This window comes from Mytilus edulis, chromosome 5 (genome assembly GCF_963676685.1).
Source record: "Mytilus edulis chromosome 5, xbMytEdul2.2, whole genome shotgun sequence".
NCBI lineage: Eukaryota > Metazoa > Mollusca > Bivalvia > Mytilida > Mytilidae > Mytilus > Mytilus edulis.
Window position 1 is genome coordinate 78136309 of NC_092348.1, and position 19389 is coordinate 78155697.

Below are 19389 nucleotides of genomic sequence, written 5' to 3' on the forward strand. Positions count from 1 at the left end.
AATTTATTACAGAGCTTGTATCAAATAGTTAAAACACTTCTGTTTCAGCCCCTTCCCAATGTTCCTCTACAATATATACTTTCTGCCACAGATACTAGGATTATTGGTAGACAGTTTGTATCCACTGTTACAAGTACAATAATATCCGACTGAAAAGTCCACACAATTCTGATTAAATCACCCCCACCTTTCCCTATCCCTGTCCAATACTAACCTCCACATATACTAGGGTTGTTGGTAGACAGTGTGTATCCACTATTACATGTACAATAATATCCACCAGAGTAGTCCACACAATTCTGATTACATGTGGCAGTCCCTGCTGTGCATTCATCAACATCTAAAGTAAAAAGTTTTCTTTTAAAGATAACTGAACAGCAATACTGGCCCATTTTTGAGGCATTTGGGCATACAATGATTTAAACATATTGTTTAAATGGAAACATGGCTTGATATGGCAAGTACAGACCAGACTCCCTTCCCTTTTTTTTACACACACACACACTTGCAATAAAATATTCTTAATGTCCACAAAGGAGATGCTGTCTCATTTGTTTTCATCCAAATACTTTCTTCAAGACATTATTTTTTTACTTACTTAAAGGAGACGTGACACAATTTTTTTTTTTTTTTTTTTTTTAATTAATTAATAAATATTGGTCAAATAACATATTGTAATAATTTTTTCTTGTCAAAACCTCATTTAACGGCCTTTTAATGGTCAAAGAATCCAGCGCTTGTCGTAATCTTTGATTTTTAATGAGATACCGGTCACGTGATCGTGATGACGTCAGTGGATACAATCTGAGTAAATGTCTCAAAAAGGACGAAGTCGATCATATTCCTGTAAAATTAAACAATGGACGGTGTTGACAGCAGTTTTCAAGGCAATTCTCAAACTTCAGATATTCAACCGTATCAGTTTGAGCCGTTACTTGTTGAAAATAATCAAGTAGAAGATATAAATTCGTCATCCAACATTGACGATCTTTCAAGCAATGCCGATATAATATATCAATAATTAATTTCACCAAAAATAAAGAGGTATTTCTTAAAAATGTTTACGTTTAACAGGTAATTGAATTACATTTAATAATACAAAAAGACAGGTCATAAATAATGTAGGACAGAAAGTCCCAGGACAAAAAGTCACAGCCAAAAAGTCACGGACAAAAATTCACAGGACAAAAAGTCACAATTTATTTTCGAAATTATTTTTCATATAACAAGAAAAAATAATTTTACAAAATACAAAATTCTTGATCTATTATATATTAAGTAACTTTGTTACTAAAATTTATTCAAAATAGATATCAATAATGATCAAATAATTGTTATAAAAACAACATGTCAAAGTGGCTTGGTATCTATAAATGGCTTCATTGTGGCATGAATTATGTTCTTTGCATGATTTAAATTTAAATTTCTTTCATTAATCAAGCTTCATGAACAATTTCCTAAACTCGAAAATGAATAAATGTGGTAAAATAAAATATTTCAAGATCACTCTCTTATAATTTAAAAACAATTCTCAACAATCGTCATAAATTACCTATCACCTTACCAAGAGTGTTGGGTGTAAAATTTGAATTACTAAAGCTGCCCCAAATAAATGTGTAATAAGTATGACATAACACGGGGGGGGGTATTATAAGTAAGATTTAAAGAAGTTTATGCCTTGATAGAGGTTATTGTTACTGGCACAGAACATCATTGTCATCATCAGTACACACGTCACCGTCACAAAATCATATGACTTTTCAAACTTTCTTTTTCTCTTTTTTACATATGAAAGCTAGTATTATTCTATAAACTGTTTTCTTATATGCATGTCCATTATATCATACTATTATTGTAATTTTATATTGTATTATGGAGAAGACTTCATAAGTATGATTTACTTGTGTCTAATCCTTTTTGCTTTAATTCAGCAAGTAAAATATGTTTTAACTAACTCAGTCTATACTATACATTATCTACTACTCCCAGGTCTGTATCAATTGGATTTATCTGCATTATTTAAGTTAAAACTATGTTATTCATCTCCATGTCTTATGCAATATAAAGACTTGCATACATTCACTAGCCAAAATATATGTTTCTCATTCAAGTCACCTTTTGCATATAATTTTTCACCACGATAACCTTGCATCAATGGTCTGTCATTTTAAAAGCATCACTTGATATCTCTTCACAATTTAATTTTTATTAAGATATAAAATGATTTTTAATAAATAAATAGAATAGGTAAGTACTGATAACTTATTGCAATACACCTTTCATACCTGCCTAATTTTTATTAGAAAACTCAGAAGGAAATTTATGTAACCATTACAGGTCAGGGGCGGATCCAGCCATTTTAAAAAGAGGGGGGGTTCCTAACCCAGGACAAAGGGGGGTTCCAATTACATGTCCCCATTCAAATGCATTGATCGTCAAAAAAAGGGGGGGTTACACCCGTCAGTCAAATATGATTGATGTAACCACTGACGTCACAGCCTCGTTCTGAGTGACTTCCGGGATTGAAATATTCATAATTAGTATGTCGACAGATTGATACATTTAAATTTATTTTTTATCCATTTAAACGATAATTATATTGTTATCGATGTTTTTTGGGGGTAATTGTGTATAAATAAATATTTATTTAAAAAAAAAAAAAAAAAAAAATCATGTCACATCTCCTTTAAGGGCTAATTAGACATCTAAGTTTATTTCTCAAATTCTAAACTTCACAAGCAGTACAATATTTGATCCCAAATTAGTACATAATTTATCTGAACTTACTCTGACATGTTGGAGGAGTTTGTCCACATTTGTAAGGATTGGTTCCAGTCGACTGAAATCCTGTGTTACAGTTGACAGTTACATCATCTCCCTGATTTAAAACACCACTGAAGATAACTGTTCCATTAGTGATGAACTGAGGAGGACATCGAATATCTGAAAAATAAAGCTGGGTCAAGATTTGTTAGAGATCTACTTTCTAATGCAACACAAAATTCTAGTTACAGTTTGCCAATTTTTTCATAAAATGAACAAACTGTGTATAAGGGCTGTTCCAGAGTGAAATGCATGGTGGGGGAGGCATTAAGTTTAATAAATTTTGAGTGGTTCCATTCCCTTTGTATTTTGTAAGAATTATATTTTATATTATGGATGGTTTGGGTCTAAAAAAGTGCAACACATTCTCCCATGCTTTTGAATCTGGAATCGCCCAAATATTATCTCTATAGTATTAGCCTTCATTTGTCAATTTGTACAAGTATTTAAAAACCACAAGAAAAAGTAATTTGTTTTTTTGAACTAAATTTTAAGAAGTAATGATTTCTGCAGTTATGGAGAATACATCTTAAAACCTATTTGTGTAAATTTTACATTGACCTGAGATTATCAAGCTTTGGCAAAATACAGTGCTTACATACTTTTTGCTCTAATGGCATCCTTTAATGAAATATAATCTTAACCAGTAGTTTACTTATGAATCCATCAAAATTTAAAAAAAAATCTTAATGCAAATAAATAAAAAATATCTAATAATTGACAATAAAACAACTTAAAAGCTGTAAAATACAGAATTAAACTTCACTTACTCTGACATCTAGGTGTAGTGCCTGACCATGCTCCATTTTTACATTCAATCCTAGATGGACCAATCAGCTCGTAGTTTTGGTCACATGAGTATGATAATATACTGCCATGTGATGTCCCATCTCCTTTAACAATATCTCTACGACCAGATGGAACAGATAAAGGTTGGCCACTGCAGGGACTGGCTGAAAAATCAATTGATATTGTTACATAATGCCCTAAAATGTATATAAGTTATTCCATGTTAATATCTAAATATACAATTAATCGTGATCTTCATATGAAGCTGAAAATACATGAAATACTTGCCACTGGATGTTAAGCAAACAATGAAAAATCAGATTCTTCTTTGTTTTTAAAGTAATAGATTAAATTCAAAACATATTGGTAGTATAAAAATCTAAATTCATAATTGGTTCAAATCTATAAATATTGAAAATTTTCTATTTCTTCTCATTGTTGAACAACTGTGTCTACTGTTAAAGCTGTGCAGCCATGTATATATGTGGAAATTCATGTTTTACCATCTGTAAAAATGTTTGTTCTTTTTTTGTAGATTTTTTTTGGCCAAAGCTATATCTTCCAGACTTCCAGACCTGGGTTATTATTCTCATGTGTGTGTCTAACTTCCCAAAAACATTAAGCATCTTGTCTAGTTTTAAGTTTTCTTAAGTTCTGTTAAAAATAATACAAATAAATCGCAAAGTTTATTTTTTTCTAATTTTGCCTAAAACATCATTTAAATTTATAATATTACCTGTGCAGGTAGGAGGTGCCTCCCATAAACTGTTACCCTGACAATTGATAGTTAAAGAAGTTCCTGTTGGAGGAGTGAACCCTGGATTACACAAATACACAGCCTGGTTCCCTCCAAATAATCCAGTAGATGATTGTACATAACCATTTTCTATTGATGGTACCTTACCACAAAATGCCTCTACAATATAAATAAATGATCATGATTCCTACTTTTCTATGTGATCATGATTTATACTTTTCTATGTGATCATGATTTATACTTTTCTATGTGATCATGATTTATACTTTTCTATGTGATCATGATTTTGATTTATACTTTTCTATGTGATCGTGATTCATACTTTTCTATGTGATCATGATTTATACTTTTCTATGTGATCATGATTCCTACTTTTCTATGTGATCATGATTCCTACTTTTCTATGTGATCATGATTTATACTTTTCTATGTGATCATGATTCCTACTTTTCTATGTGATCATGATTTATACTTTTCTATGTGATCATGATTCCTACTTTTCTATGTGATCATGATTCCTACTTTTCTATGTGATCATGATTCATACTTTTCTATGTGATCATGATTAATACATTTCTATGATAAATGATCTATGATCTGTAATGTCATTGATTATCTGTTTCGCTTTTATTCACAGAATTAAATTTTTACTTCCCTGTTTTTGCTGATATTTGATTTTCTAATTGCTCAATGTTTGTTTTCAAACATTATAAATTTTGTATGTCATATTTCTTGATTAAAGAATTAATCTTCACAAATTCTAAACAATAGAAGGTGAACAGACAAGAACTAATTAAAAATAACAAATTTAATAGTAAAATTATAGCAAACTTGAAAGGTTCAAGATTTTGAAATCAATGCATGAAATATTTGTCACAAAGAAGTAGCCTTTATCATTATTCCAAGGCTACATTATAATTTGCCAAAAAATACTTACGTGAACAAACTGGGACCGTTTTATCATATTCCCCATCCGGCTGACAAGTGAGCGCAACATGTGCTTCCCCTGCATATGGAGCTTGGAATGTGTATCCTGTGTTACAGTTTACTATCGTGATATCACCATCTATGATAGAAGTTCTTGATGGAGTAACAGTGTATGATTGGTCTGACAATAAACTACACCCTGTTGTATATGTGGCTCTAAATCCAGCACGATTCCCAACAGCACTGGTGGTAAACTTCAAAGCTAGCTGGCCTGTAGTGGACACCATAGGAGGAGGTTTACTTCCAGAATAACCATTTCCTGTGTGTATTGGTGAACCCTGATCATCATCTCCTAACCAGGCCTGAAAAAGGAGAGAAATGTGAATTCTAACTCAAATTAGTGGCTGCTATGAGAAACTTATCTTCAAACTCTCAGTAACTGTGTTTCTGTCCATTTCTGTTTCAATCTGACTAAATCAAAAGTTAATTGAAAAAGCCCCTTCTCAAAGTTATTCAAGTTAATTTTATCTGTTCAACTGCAATACCTGATTTAAGGACGTGTCTTTTACATTGCTTATACAAACCTTTGTTATAAATTACAAGAAATATAGGTTTGAGACTTAGATAGAAGGAAAATGCACATACACAGGAATGCCAATTACTTCTATTGTTAAACTAGTCAACCCTCAAAGACCTTACCCATTGAACAATTTTGACTCTCATGGACAATTATTTGAATAATAATAGTTAAAAATGGTCCATATTGATGCCCATTTAGACATTTCATCTACATGGTAATTCCAGCCTCCCTTTCGTACAATGTACATGACTTCTCAAGGATCTATTTTTTGCTAACACAAGCAGAGCCTTGATCTTATTGAAAATTTAGTTTACAAGAATTATATTAGCTGTCACCATCACGGACACTCAAGTAATTATCTAACTTGACCTATACCATAAGTAATCTTACCTGTAGAAAATCCATAGCGTTTTCTACATCATACTCATTAAACTGCAGTCTCAGCTGTCTTTTATTGACTGATGTTATAGACCAGAAACATTGCAGGACTCCAGGATAGTTAACCACACCAAATCCAGGGGTAAATATGGTACCAGCATTACTCTTTATCTGGAAATTGCACCCTGAAAAAAAAATAACATTATTAATCAATTTTCTATGAGACATAAACATTATATATTTTTTAAACGATTTGTTTTGATTCAGCTTTCTTCGATAAGATTAATTCCTATATAAATGTATATATGTAAATACTATGAAGCATAGAAGAACTCAAACTATTAAAAAAACCATGATTACATAGGTTGATTGATGGTGTTTAACTCTACTTTTGGTACTATTGCCTACAATGTATATCATGGTAGTGGCAGTTTTTATTTGAGGAGGAAGCCAGGTGACTGTAAATCTACCAACTTTCAGCAGAAAAATGGACAATCCTAGTCAATTAAAAAAAAATAGAGATGAATGCAACTGCTACTGCCAAATTCTAACTCACAACCTTTATTTTGAAGAGCTAGTGATATATTAGATGATCTACTTAGACCAAGGCCCCCTGTTTACATACTGGAATCTTCAATAGTAATATTACATTTCTTTGGATTTAAATCAAACTCCCTGGTAAATAAGGCACCTCGTATAGATTTATAATCAAAAGTTAACAACATACCTTCCCTATAAGCCAGTAGAACACCTCTACACTTTAGATGTTCCTTCAACTTCATGTAGACATACATTCTATTTCCTGTTGACATGATGACCTCCCCTGATTTACTACTAGAGGTCAAGGTCTTCAGAGTAGGTGTGACTGGATTGTTACCATCTTTAAGAACTACTGTATCAGATCCACAGAGTTGTATATCTTTTACCTACAATTCAACAAAAAACACATTTAAAAACTTTTCCAATGAATTAACATTCTAAAAATTGTGAAAATATGTTTTCTACTATATAGAGAGCTACAGCAGGGTACCCCCATTTGGTCTCATGGTCATATTTAAAATTGCCACCTTTTAGCAAATCAGAATCCAATAGCAATCCATATAACAATGTATTAAACATTTCTAAAGGTCACAAGTACTTTTAAATGGCTCATCTGTTTGCAAGGTCAATAGCCAAACCCTTCAAGTTCACAGGATTGATTTGAACATATTAGAGTCGTCTAAAGGTTTTGAATAACAAAAATTTTCAATAAGTATCATTCAATTTAAGTGTTAGTAAATATTTATGTGAATTGAAGTAATCAGCCTTCAGATTATGTTTATGTGCAATTCTAAACAGTATGCATAGTGTGATATATGGGTTTGGAACAAGTATGGATGACAATTCAAACAATTTTGGTTACATTCATATGTGCCTTACCTCAACACTGACAACATTACTACCAGAACTTTGTATAATCCACACAGTTTCTAGGTTTCCAGGATGCTGTAGAGGGTAGAGAGGGCTGTAAATAAACTGATCATAAGATGTCCCTGTTACTGTACCTCCAAGGGAAGGAATTTCATCTCTTACTGAAATTATAAAAAAAGTTTAATTACTAAAATTTTAAAGTTAGTGTATACAAAAAAACAGACAACTATACAAATATTTATAAAACTAAATTAAGATAAGCATATTATTTTTAATATTTTCAACTTCAGAATTTTAGAATTTTGTCACATGATATGAACCATGATGACTATATTATTTCCTTACACTTACATGAAAAACAATGGTATTAATGGGTAAGATTAGGAGAATAAGACTATCCCAGTATTATATACATAGGCGGATCAAGGGGGGCCCTGGGGGCCCGGGCTCCCTCTTTCGTGGGAAAAATTTGGTTGATTATATAGGGAATCACTGAAGCATGACTGGAGCAGCCCCCCTCTTAGGTCTGTCAGCGGGCCCCCTTAAGAAAAGTTCTGGATCCGCCACTGATATACACTGGGGTCTAACAAGAGGTAAAATAGGACTAAATGCAAAATTTCACCAAAATTAGAGTATTGAGGAAGATAAAGTTATTCTTCATTTTCAGTGCATATTCTACAAAGGGGTCAATTCATAAATCTGCACTTAAGTAAATAATGTCAAACAGTCTAATTATATATAAAACAGCTGCATAATCACAAGGTTAATTTGTTTTATATCTAGTCTATAGATTAATTATGGAAAATATATCAACAATGCATTTTTTCTAAAGAATTGATTTTAAAATTATTTGAAATGAATCCAATATTGATTAAGTTATATGAATATTAATGAAGATTAATATCTAACATGATATTGAATTTCTAGGAAACAATGCAACTTATTCAATCAGTCTACAGTATCCATCAATAGAAAAGAGTTGGCATAGTTTACAATTATGAATCGGAACATCATATGTATTGTGAAAATCTTAATAATTGACGAAGAACACTGTTTTCAAATGTTTTCATTCATAATAGCTATATGTCAAACTTATATTGTAAGGGCTCGATATTTGAAATTTAGATTAGCCCAAATAGACCTGTCGACATCAGCAGCATGGTGAAATCAGAAAAAAATAATAGAATTTTTCAAGGGTACTGTAAATTCAGCCACCAACTTTTCATGTATTTTCTAACACATTACATGGGTTATTATATAGGGGATTTCTTACAGTAATGAATTTTGAGTTGATGCAAATTCTGAAACTGAAACTTTTAGTGAAGAAAAGTTATCATGCAAAATGAAATAAAATATAATCAGGTCTCCTGCTTGTAGTTATTGCACAATATATGTACAGCTAATCACAGAATATGTAGATTTTTCACTTCACAGTTTTCCTATACACCCAGAAAGAAAAATAATGCATAAAAATGTTTACAGTTGTCATTAAATACAGACACTGCTAAACAGTTATGCTACAGTTTTCTTGTATTAATGTACTATTATTTACCTGGGTAACCTGTAGTCTGGGGACAAGTCTTCACATACAAGTCACAGCAGTTATCATCAACAGGCAGGGCTACTTGTTTGAGTAAGAAACATGTGTTGTCATTTTTGTTGTATGAGAAGCCAGTACAAGTGATTGCTGAAGCACACTGAGATTCACATGTAGTATGGTCCTGGTTATTGGTCAAGGTCACAACATCACCTAACTGACCTGTTGTGTATCTTTTGTTGGATAATTTTGCGATCTGACACTGGAAATCTGTGAAATTTAAACATTCAATGTCAACATTGAAGTTCTAATGCAATTTGTATGTAAAAAGAATGTGTTAGTAACATTTTTTCCCTGGTTTCTGTTTGTTTTGACAGGAGAAGTAACGTTTCAGAATTCCCTGAGGTGAATAATGAAATGCATATATTTTAATATTAATAAAACACCAAGATGCTTGTTATCTTTTTTTAACCCTATTTCTTATCATTTCTATATTTTTAACTTTAGACACTAATATGAAGTTTTTAGAGATGTCAATTTTTTTTCTGGATTGTCACATCACTAGCTACTGTTGAAGCATGCATGAATAATAAAACATCATATATCTTTATACATCTTAAAATAAGACTATCAATAGTAGTAATGTGTACCTGTTCTCCAAGTGAAAGTAAAGCCACTTCTTTGTCTGGAAGCATCAGATACAAATCTCACGGTTAGGAAGTTATTAGAGCTGATAAAAACTTGATAACTGGCTGGTAATGAGCCTGAGAGGCGAGCCAGACATCGACTGTCTGCCAGAGAAGGACTCCCTTCCCAGAACTCGACCACATCAATATCTTCCTCTGTATTAAACTGAGTGAACTGAAAAATCAAAATTCATAATGATCATAAGTACAGTATGAATATCACTGTAATACTGGTTGCTGGACAAACATTCAATCTAATTTTTCAACCATTATCATTCTATGATGGGAAAATTAATCTCCCCTTTCTTTTTATTTTTTAATGACAAGTGACATTGTATCAATGAAGATTCAGGGCCATTCAGGTTATACTTTAAATTTCATTGCCAATTTTAGTTTCATTATATCTCTAATGACCTTTGAAGTAACAATGATATTTCTTTGTTAAAATTTAAAGATATTTGTAAACTTATTATTAATTATCTTAATTGAAAAAATATCAATTTCAATATTAATCTATAACAATATCTCAGTATCAACACTGGTTGAAAACATTAATCATTGTTTTATTAGTATGTCCTTAAATACCAAGCAGTGTGCAGAATAAGCATCCATGATTGAAAGGTCTTTGAGGAGAAACATTAATAAACATAAATATATAGATTTAAATAACAATATAGAGAAATATCAATTAGATAAACTTAGCAAATTTTATATAAAAGAGATATTGATGTTTACCGTACTGACTACTAAGTTAACAAATAAGCTGAATAAAGGATTAATTATGCCAAAAACGGTATTCTAAAAGGATCAATTTCATAACAGAAGAATATTCCTTCATTCATAAAAAGTACTGAAGTTCTAGACATCTAAAATTAATATCACAAATAAATAATTCTTTCTATTCCTTGTGTATATAAAGTTGATGAACAGTTCCAGTAAAGGAATGTTAGATTATTCATCAGATAGCTGAATACCTGTGAATGAAATGAAACTAGGATGATTTGATTTTTTTCAAGATAACAATTATTAAATGGAGCTTAAATCCCATAAAGAGGATTTAATATAAATGATCAATTTTCAATAATATATGGATTATGTATAGTTTAAATGAATGAATTCCTAATTGATTTCACAATTCTATAGAACAATTTTACAAAATTCATTTAAAAGGTGTTAAGATGGACAATTTAATTCTCATCTGTAATATAAATCTATATTTTGACATCAAACAAATTATTCAGGTGAGTGCAATGATGACACAGTTTTTTTTCAAATCTGATGAAAAAAACAACCAAAAACAAACCAAAAACAAAATCAAAAGTTAAATTTCACTGCTATGAAATAAAACAGCTATATAGGAATATAAGATGGATACAATTTGAATTAGGACATTTATCGATACATGTATTAGCATTTGTCTTCTAATCCATTGTTGAGGTAGATATTTTCTTTATCATTATCTAATGCATCTCCAATGCATATTTTGGCCAATTGCTAGTGTAATTGTGATTTTTAACATATTAAATGATATTCATTTGTTCAAACTGAGTAAATGAAAGCTAACTTTGCACTCTTGTGGAGAGTTGTCTCATTGGCAATCATACCTCATCTTCTTTTTTATATTTACAAACTATTATTGACCTGTACAATTTTTTTTTATCTCCTAAACTTTTGAATTGTTCCGCCTCCAGAAAGGGGATCTGGTAAAACCCTTTTACTTGTCCCTTAACAACATATGCACATCATTTCAAAGCAATGAAAGTGTACGGTAGGAAAGTGGTCTTACTTTTCGTTTTCCAATGAAGCATATTCAATGGTCTTTAAGATAAATGGACACTCATTATCTAGAGTATTACAAAGGGAATCATAAAATGTTAGAAAATCACTTAATGTTACCTAAAACATGTAACACATAAGACTTTCATGGGCAGAATGGAGGCAGTAGTTTTAGAAATAAAAATGTATACGTTAAAAAAAATAAAAACTAGAAAAATAAAACAGTAGGTGGGACAACATCCCTAATGCGCCTCGAAATGAGGAACTCAAAAGTCATGTGTAAGAAAAAATCTTTGTGTAGTAATATTGGACACGTTTCTATTTTTTACAAATGACTGAACTTAACCATTTGTGGTGATTAGAAAAGTAGAGGAACATAGAATAAATGTGTAAAAACTTTTGAGCTATTAAATGTGTTCAAAGTATTAAATTTTCGGTGATATTTTACCACAAGGAGCCGCATCACAAAAGGATGTTCAGGGTAAGCTAATTTACGGAAAAAGTTATCTCACTTCGTACCCCAAAAATTTAACCACATATGTGAAAATGTCACAGCTTCCAAACGAGCTATCACACATATCCAAGATTACGATATGGACTGAGCTACAGGAAAAAATGTTACCATTACCGCCTATGTAAAAACAATTAAAGATTTTGACACAGGTAATGTAAAATATGTGTTAGTGCAATTGGTAATGATTAAAATGGTGAAATTATACAAAAATTATGAGAAGATGGAAAAGTGTTCATATAACAAATATCAAAATTGATTTTTCTGATAAATACATGTAATTTTATTGTCATGAAAGAATGAATATTCATTGTATAAAACTTTATCACTTTTTGCAAAACTTGTAGCCTTTCAATTCCAAATTTGACATTTTATATGTTGTCAAAAAAATGTTAAGGAAGATATCTGAACACTAAATTTATGATTTGTGCAAACAAAAGCTGAGATGTTGTCTTGCTAGTTTAAAATGAATTTTATCAAGGAACTTTTTTTAATTGAAAAAAGAAAACAAATTTAAAACTTTCCAAATTTTCTATTTACATTTAATAAGTTAAAGACAACATATCAGCATTAATTGTGAATCTAAGCTATGGAAATAGTCAGGTTGGAAAGAAATTAGTTTTATACAGGCATTTTGTACCCTGAGATTTCAATAACAGTTAAATGTACAATTAAATCCCAGAAAGGAAAAGAAAAAGTTTTGGTAAGTATTTTTGCTAGCTGTAATTTCAATTACAGTTATAGAAAATTCCAGAATGAAAGAGATTTCATTTTTTTTTAAATTCTACTTGTTCGAGACTTTTTTTCACAGTATAAACACTTGCAATGACATTACATTATAAAAGAACATGTGCACAAACTAATTTCTATCAAACATGACCAAAAGAACTATATCCTTGTTTTTACCTGTGGAGTAGAAGGATCAGAAAGCTAATGCACACAAAACAAATAAAAACAAATCAGTGATACAACTACAAAATCAAAATGTGAAATGAAATAACAAAGAAAACAGAGAGAAAATACTTAATATATTTTAACACATATAGTAATAGTGCATGTTGTTCAAAAGTGAAATAAGTATGAATGCAAACTGTAATAGGATGTCAAGTTCAAAAATTTCAAGGTGATTCAATAGTTATGCTTAGTATGTTTTTAAGTGAGGAACTCTTTTTTTCAAACTGAAACACGGTGTCTGAAATACACTTCAAAGTGATAACGTTTGAAACTGCTGGTAAGAAGATTGGGGAAAACACAATTACTTGAAGTCCTTGTTTCTGAAAAACAGCAAATTTAAATAAGCTAAGTCTTACAATGATCTACTTGAAAAAGCTCTGTTTCATGCATGAGAAATTGATCAAGTCTTATTTCAAACATAAATAAACAACATTAAAGAACATTTTTTGACAAAAATATCCATTAACCTACTTGCATCTATGCATAGAAAAATCATGCCTCTTTTTTCGTAATTACCTGGACTTGTATTCTCTCCCCCACTGGAGCCTCTATCGTCCAAATACATGTAGAACTGGCTGGGTATGTTGAACCAGTGATTGGCATGGTAACCTGTCCACCATTCCCAGACATGTAATACTTACAATCAGATGCTAAAATAACAAAGCATAAATAATAAAGGTCAAAAGGGTCCTCATAAGCATTGAAAAAGCCAGCTTTTAATAATTCTATTCTCATAGAAATATTACCCATTTCACAATTTTTTAAGAATAAATTTTTGAAATATTTCAACCCTAAACGTTTATTATGAATAAAAGAAATGTTATTCTTTTAATAATATCTACCTAACCTTCAAACAAACATTATAATGAGCTGGGGAATATATCCAAAGATATACAGTTCATTTAAACAAAGGATATTTTTTTATTTCCTCGACCTAATTACCACAGAATTTTTATATTTATATTTTTTTTAACATTTCCATGATATTCAGACTTTGGAAGAGTTCCGTTATGCATTTTAATGTATACAAAGCAAACAATATTTATTTTTTGAAACTATTCTCTTCAATCACTACTGAATAATTCTTCTTTGTTTGAAGCAAGTAAGCATAACTAACATTTTCTCTTTATGGTGCAACATTGAAGCTGTATACAAATCCTGCAATTGGATTAAAATTTCAATTCTTTTTCTTTGCTCTATTCATATTTACAGAAGTTATTCTGCATGTATGATGACTGGGACAGGTATAAAGCCTTAGTTCTTTGCATATACACTTCACAAGAGATGATTATTCTTCCAAAAAAGAAGTGGCAATGAACAATTCTAGATTACAAATTGGGGAAATCACAAAAAAGTGGAATGGAACCAACCTCTATTTTATAAAATAGGACAAACATTGTTTTTATTTTACCATAAAAGCTGCATTACACTTTACACACAGTACAACCTTTTGTTAATCTAGGCTTTGTATAGGAGATAGTACTGTCCATGTAAAAGTTTTTAAAGTTATCAATTTGTATATTTGTCTTTTTTCAATAAAGGAAATATTCCCCAGCAGACCTTGAGTCTGTCTCAAGTAGACATATGCATCAGCATGTAATTTTTTAATTTTTTTCAAAACTGAATAATCATAGCAAATTTAAAAGTATTATCTTCCATTTTTCTAATTTTATATGATTCTAATCATTATAATGGATTTGGTGTATTTTAAATTCATAAAACAAAATCTATAGGCAGACTTTACAAAATCATATAAGCTAAGAAACAATGCTTTTTTTTATTCTCTGCTTCAGATTAAATTTCAATGACAATTCAACACAGAACAAAAGCTCACATCTTGACTTCTAGCACTGGTTTGAGCAGTAGAAATGCATGGGTAACAAATTACAAATAAAACTGGCAAAGAACCCAACAAATACTCATAATGGTTCAAGAACGTATTAAGTTCTTACTATCCTCCGTTAAATAATCTTTACTTAATTTTCAGATGCACTGATTTAAGTAACAAACAAAATAAAGCTGAATTGAGTTTTCTATGGTTTATTTAATCAATTATCTTCATAAGCATGTTAAGTATTATTTACTTTAGTCAATATTGATTAAAGTAGCAATTTCCTAGAAACAGTAATTAGTTATACACCTAATTTCAAGTCTTAAGCATTAGAGTACACGACACTGAACAATTATAAAGTTCTCTGTTACAGCTTCTTTTATTAAAGCTGAGACATAACTAGTATTACTTTAATTTTGCAAAGACATGATAGAATTTCAAAATTTGTATAACTCTCACAATATCTTCTCTATCTAAGAATTAAATAAAGATATACATGAATTTCAATCCACTAACATGTATTTTTACAACAATTTCTACATAAAATCATGTGCACAAAATAAAATGTCTACAGCATGCAATGTTGGAGTAACAACTTAAATCTTACATTTTAAAATTCTTATACTGTGGATTCATTATTATTTGTTGGATACCAATTTTCGTGGATTTTGTGAGTACTGGTGAACAAGGATTTCAAATATTCAATGAATAACATATTTTTAATAGGCATTGCATGCAAAGATTGGCAAAACCATGAAATCAAATATCCAAGAGAATGCAAGTTTTTAGCAATCCACGAAAAATTGATACCAACGAAATTAAATGAAGCGACAGTATATAAAGTTAAGTTTGAGTTATTGGCTAACTGTCTTAATTGGCCTTAACTTTTAATGATGAATAAAAACACCACTAAGTAGTTAACCTGAAATTCCATACCCAATATATAGCAAACAATTATGTTGTCCAAATTAGCATGCACACAATAGCAAGAGACAGAGATATTTGAAAACTTTTTTTGTCATGCATCATTTTGTGATGGGTTTTATCATGGATGGGGGCAGTAGAATTTTCATTTTAAATTTACAGCACTCATTCAAAATTTTTACTGCATTGAGTTTAAAACATTAAAACTTTTGTAATGTTATTGTACAAGATAACTGGTAATTTAAACATAATCCTTGTATAAAATGAATAATAAAAATTAAATATTATTGGCAAGAACAGGAATAAATTTCGGAGGAAATGACGACCTTAAATTTCATTCAAGGACAAAATTTACAAATAAAACAATCATCCTCCAATAGTTTGGACTGAAAGTAAAGTATAAAAGCAGATAATATATTCCAATGAAAATCCATCACACATATAAAAACATCACCATATTGTATATTTAGTGCATTTCAAATTTACCATTAAAATATTCCGTCCAAGGTAGCTGTACTAAAAACAAAAGTTAAATCAAAATAATACTCTCACTGTTACAATATGTCTTAAAAGATTCAAGCAAGACACATCTTTAAGAAATAAAAACTGAAAGTACATTCATAAAATATTTAGTAAATAAATTCAAAACAGCTGTTAAAATCAATCTTTTTAAAATGCAATAAAAGTTATAAAAAAGGACTATAAAGGGAGATAATAAAATTAATATAAAAACTAAAGGACAAATATAAAAAATTATATACTGGGTAGTCATTTAATATTTATACTTTACAGTATAGCTCAAATCATTATCTGTGCAAGCAAAAAATCAGTTTTTAGGATTTAAAATTTTTAACACATAAAACTTACAACAGGCTCTCTCATCTGACCCATCTCCACAGTCATCCTGACCATTACAGATGTTAGCAGTACCAACACATCTTCCTGATGTTGTACATCGAAAGGTGTCTGAAATGGGGAATAAAAATATGAACATTAACATAAAAAGTGTGAGTCTTCCTGACATTGATTGGTACCTGTATGTAAATAACAGTATTTTTTTTCAATCCGGTAGATGCCATCCTGAAAATGTTTTGAGAATTGCAAAAACATCTGCTTATTATCTAAAATTTAAATGAAACTGGGAACAAATCTAAAACAAGAATGTGTCTATAGTGCAAGGATGCCCCAATCCCACCATCATTTTCTACATTCAATAGGCAATGTCCAACCTACAGCTGTAGCTACCTTCTCTAGTTTCCTGTAGTGGCCAGCACATTTTGTTGGTGTGTTGTTTGTTGTCTGTATTTGTCTGTTATTGTGGGTTTTTTTTTGGAGGGGTCAGTGTTAAAAGTTGATATGGTGGTATTTTTGGTGATTCTTATCATCCTTTTTATGTATTCTGAACCATATGAATGTAGATGAGACAACAAATACTGTGACGTCACACAACCTTTAATGAAAGCAACACAGATTTTGTCAATTTTGTTCTTGACGGTATATGGAAGAGCCTCTAAAATGAGCATGAGTGCTGTATATAGGTTTTGTTTTGTATTACAGCCAAAATCATTGAACTTACTGTCAGGACATGGTGTTAATTCACAGACTGACTGTAGCACCCTGTCACATGATTCCATGTACCATTTGTTATCATGTGATCTGTCCACACGAGCACATGATCCCATGGGTGTGTCCGGTTGGAAATCTCCCCATACACCAACCTCGGATGTTGTAGGCGTACCATCACTCCAAGATCCAACATATCGTTGTGTGTTTGTTAAACCTCGGACATTGTATCCTAAAATACACAAGAAAAACACTCATAATGCTAAATATCTCAAGAGATATAATTCAAAGCTTTAACCAAACACTTGTCTTTTATTTACAATTACACATGTATTTAAAAGTATAGTTAATCAAACACTTCAGTATATTACAGAAACTGTTCTTACAAGTAACAAATACAAAATAAAAGATCATGCCAAAATTTGTATTCTATAGATATAGGAAGATGTAGTGTGAGTGCCAATGAGACAACTTCCAATCATGTGTTAAAATACATATTTTCATTGGTGAGTGTAATTTTAAACATCTTTTTAATGGTTTCCTCAAAAACATGAAATACATCCTTTTCATTCTTTCAAATGATACAAACAGAACAGTTACACATTAGAACTTTATTACTCAGCTGACTTCTTGGATAACTGTAAGCTCCTTCAGAGTTTTGTAATTATGACCATTAATTATAATGTATGGCTTGAAGCACTATGGCCATATTTCTGTGTTTAAATTCATTTCTGACTTACCTATCCAGTAATCTGTGCTTGGATTATTGGCAGTGGTAAACAGATTTGACACGATGTTGTTTATGGTATATCCTGATGGCTTGGCTAATCTCGCTCCATATCTGATAATTAAAAAATTAAAAAGATGCTAAATTTGCTAGAGAAAGATGTTAATAAGAATTTTCATTCCAGTTCTGAAAAGCAATTTTAACTAAAACAAATACAAGGCCATCTTAAATTAATAATGCATTTTACAAAAGACCCTTAATCCCAAAGATAATAATCTATTTGACTCAACTATAAATATTGTTTATCCTTCAAGATAATATTGAAAATTACATCTCATGAGTTATAATGATAATATATCATAGCTTTTATAGCTGGCCATGTGGTATGGGTTTTGTTCACTACAGTGACCTATAGTAATGTTGTTAATTTCTATGGCATTTTGTGCTAAATACTTGCAGAGATTTTGAAGCGAACTCTGATATGTTTCTTTTATGATCAATACATTCAATAATTTCAAATATATGCAAGCCTAAGAAACAAAAAACATTGAAAAAGTAGATCTCGATATCAAATGATGATGAATTTAAATTTTATGTCCAGTGACAAAAATTACATATCTTCCAGAAGAAAAACTTGTCAATCTGATACGAATATGGACCCTGTATTGTACAAGATTGATACAGTAAACTGGAATTTCTACCAGGCTAGTTCAGATGGTAAAAGTTGGCTGAAAGAGTGTAACCCTACCCTGGACTTATTATTTTTACTCAAAGCTGACAAATCTTTGGTCTTACTCCTAAATGCCAGGTGCTTTAACCAATTTTAAATCATAAAACAATATTTATATCTAAATATTCTTTTTGTCATTATTCTGAAAAAGTCAACAACGACCTAGTGCCTAATGGTTATATATTTTGTTTACACATGATTATTAAAGTGTATACAAATAACATTTTTCTAAACAAATCAAATAGTACTTGATCAACCATAACAATGGTTGGCTTTGAGAAATGTACTTTAAATTCTTAACTTTTAAGCTCAAGTAGAGTATAGGTCAAACATAAAGCTGGTGAAATAATAATATTTAATTCAATCCATGTTTCATTAAATTGGGTAAAAGATTAATTCCCTATTGATTAATGTTAAACTTTAAATCAAAATGAAAGAGTCACATTGTTCAATATCTAAACCTGATCAACCCTACCATTAAAGTGT

General features: G+C 30.5%; 1 protein-coding gene across 14 annotated transcripts in view; it reads right to left on the reverse strand.

The window, feature by feature from the left end:
• Positions 1–19389, reverse strand: part of LOC139524508 (uncharacterized) — an 83210-nt gene that overhangs the window by 49126 nt on the left and 14695 nt on the right. For 6 of the 14 annotated variants that reach the window (XM_071319320.1, XM_071319322.1, XM_071319316.1 and 3 more), the window contains exons 4-19: positions 18187–18287; positions 17460–17678; positions 16751–16849; positions 16370–16399; positions 13645–13778; positions 13081–13104; positions 9852–10062; positions 9217–9471; positions 7674–7825; positions 6982–7180; positions 6267–6439; positions 5307–5658; positions 4349–4528; positions 3594–3776; positions 2788–2943; positions 215–340 (exon numbers count right to left, since the gene is read on the reverse strand). In XM_071319320.1, coding sequence (XP_071175421.1) covers positions 215–340; positions 2788–2943; positions 3594–3776; positions 4349–4528; positions 5307–5658; positions 6267–6439; positions 6982–7180; positions 7674–7825; positions 9217–9471; positions 9852–10062; positions 13081–13104; positions 13645–13778; positions 16370–16399; positions 16751–16849; positions 17460–17678; positions 18187–18287 — 2594 coding nt within the window. The remainder of the gene's footprint in view (positions 1–214; positions 341–2787; positions 2944–3593; positions 3777–4348; positions 4529–5306; positions 5659–6266; positions 6440–6981; positions 7181–7673; positions 7826–9216; positions 9472–9851; positions 10063–13080; positions 13105–13644; positions 13779–16369; positions 16400–16750; positions 16850–17459; positions 17679–18186; positions 18288–19389) is intronic. The other 8 variants (XM_071319327.1, XM_071319326.1, XM_071319325.1 and 5 more) reach the window with 3 other exon arrangements.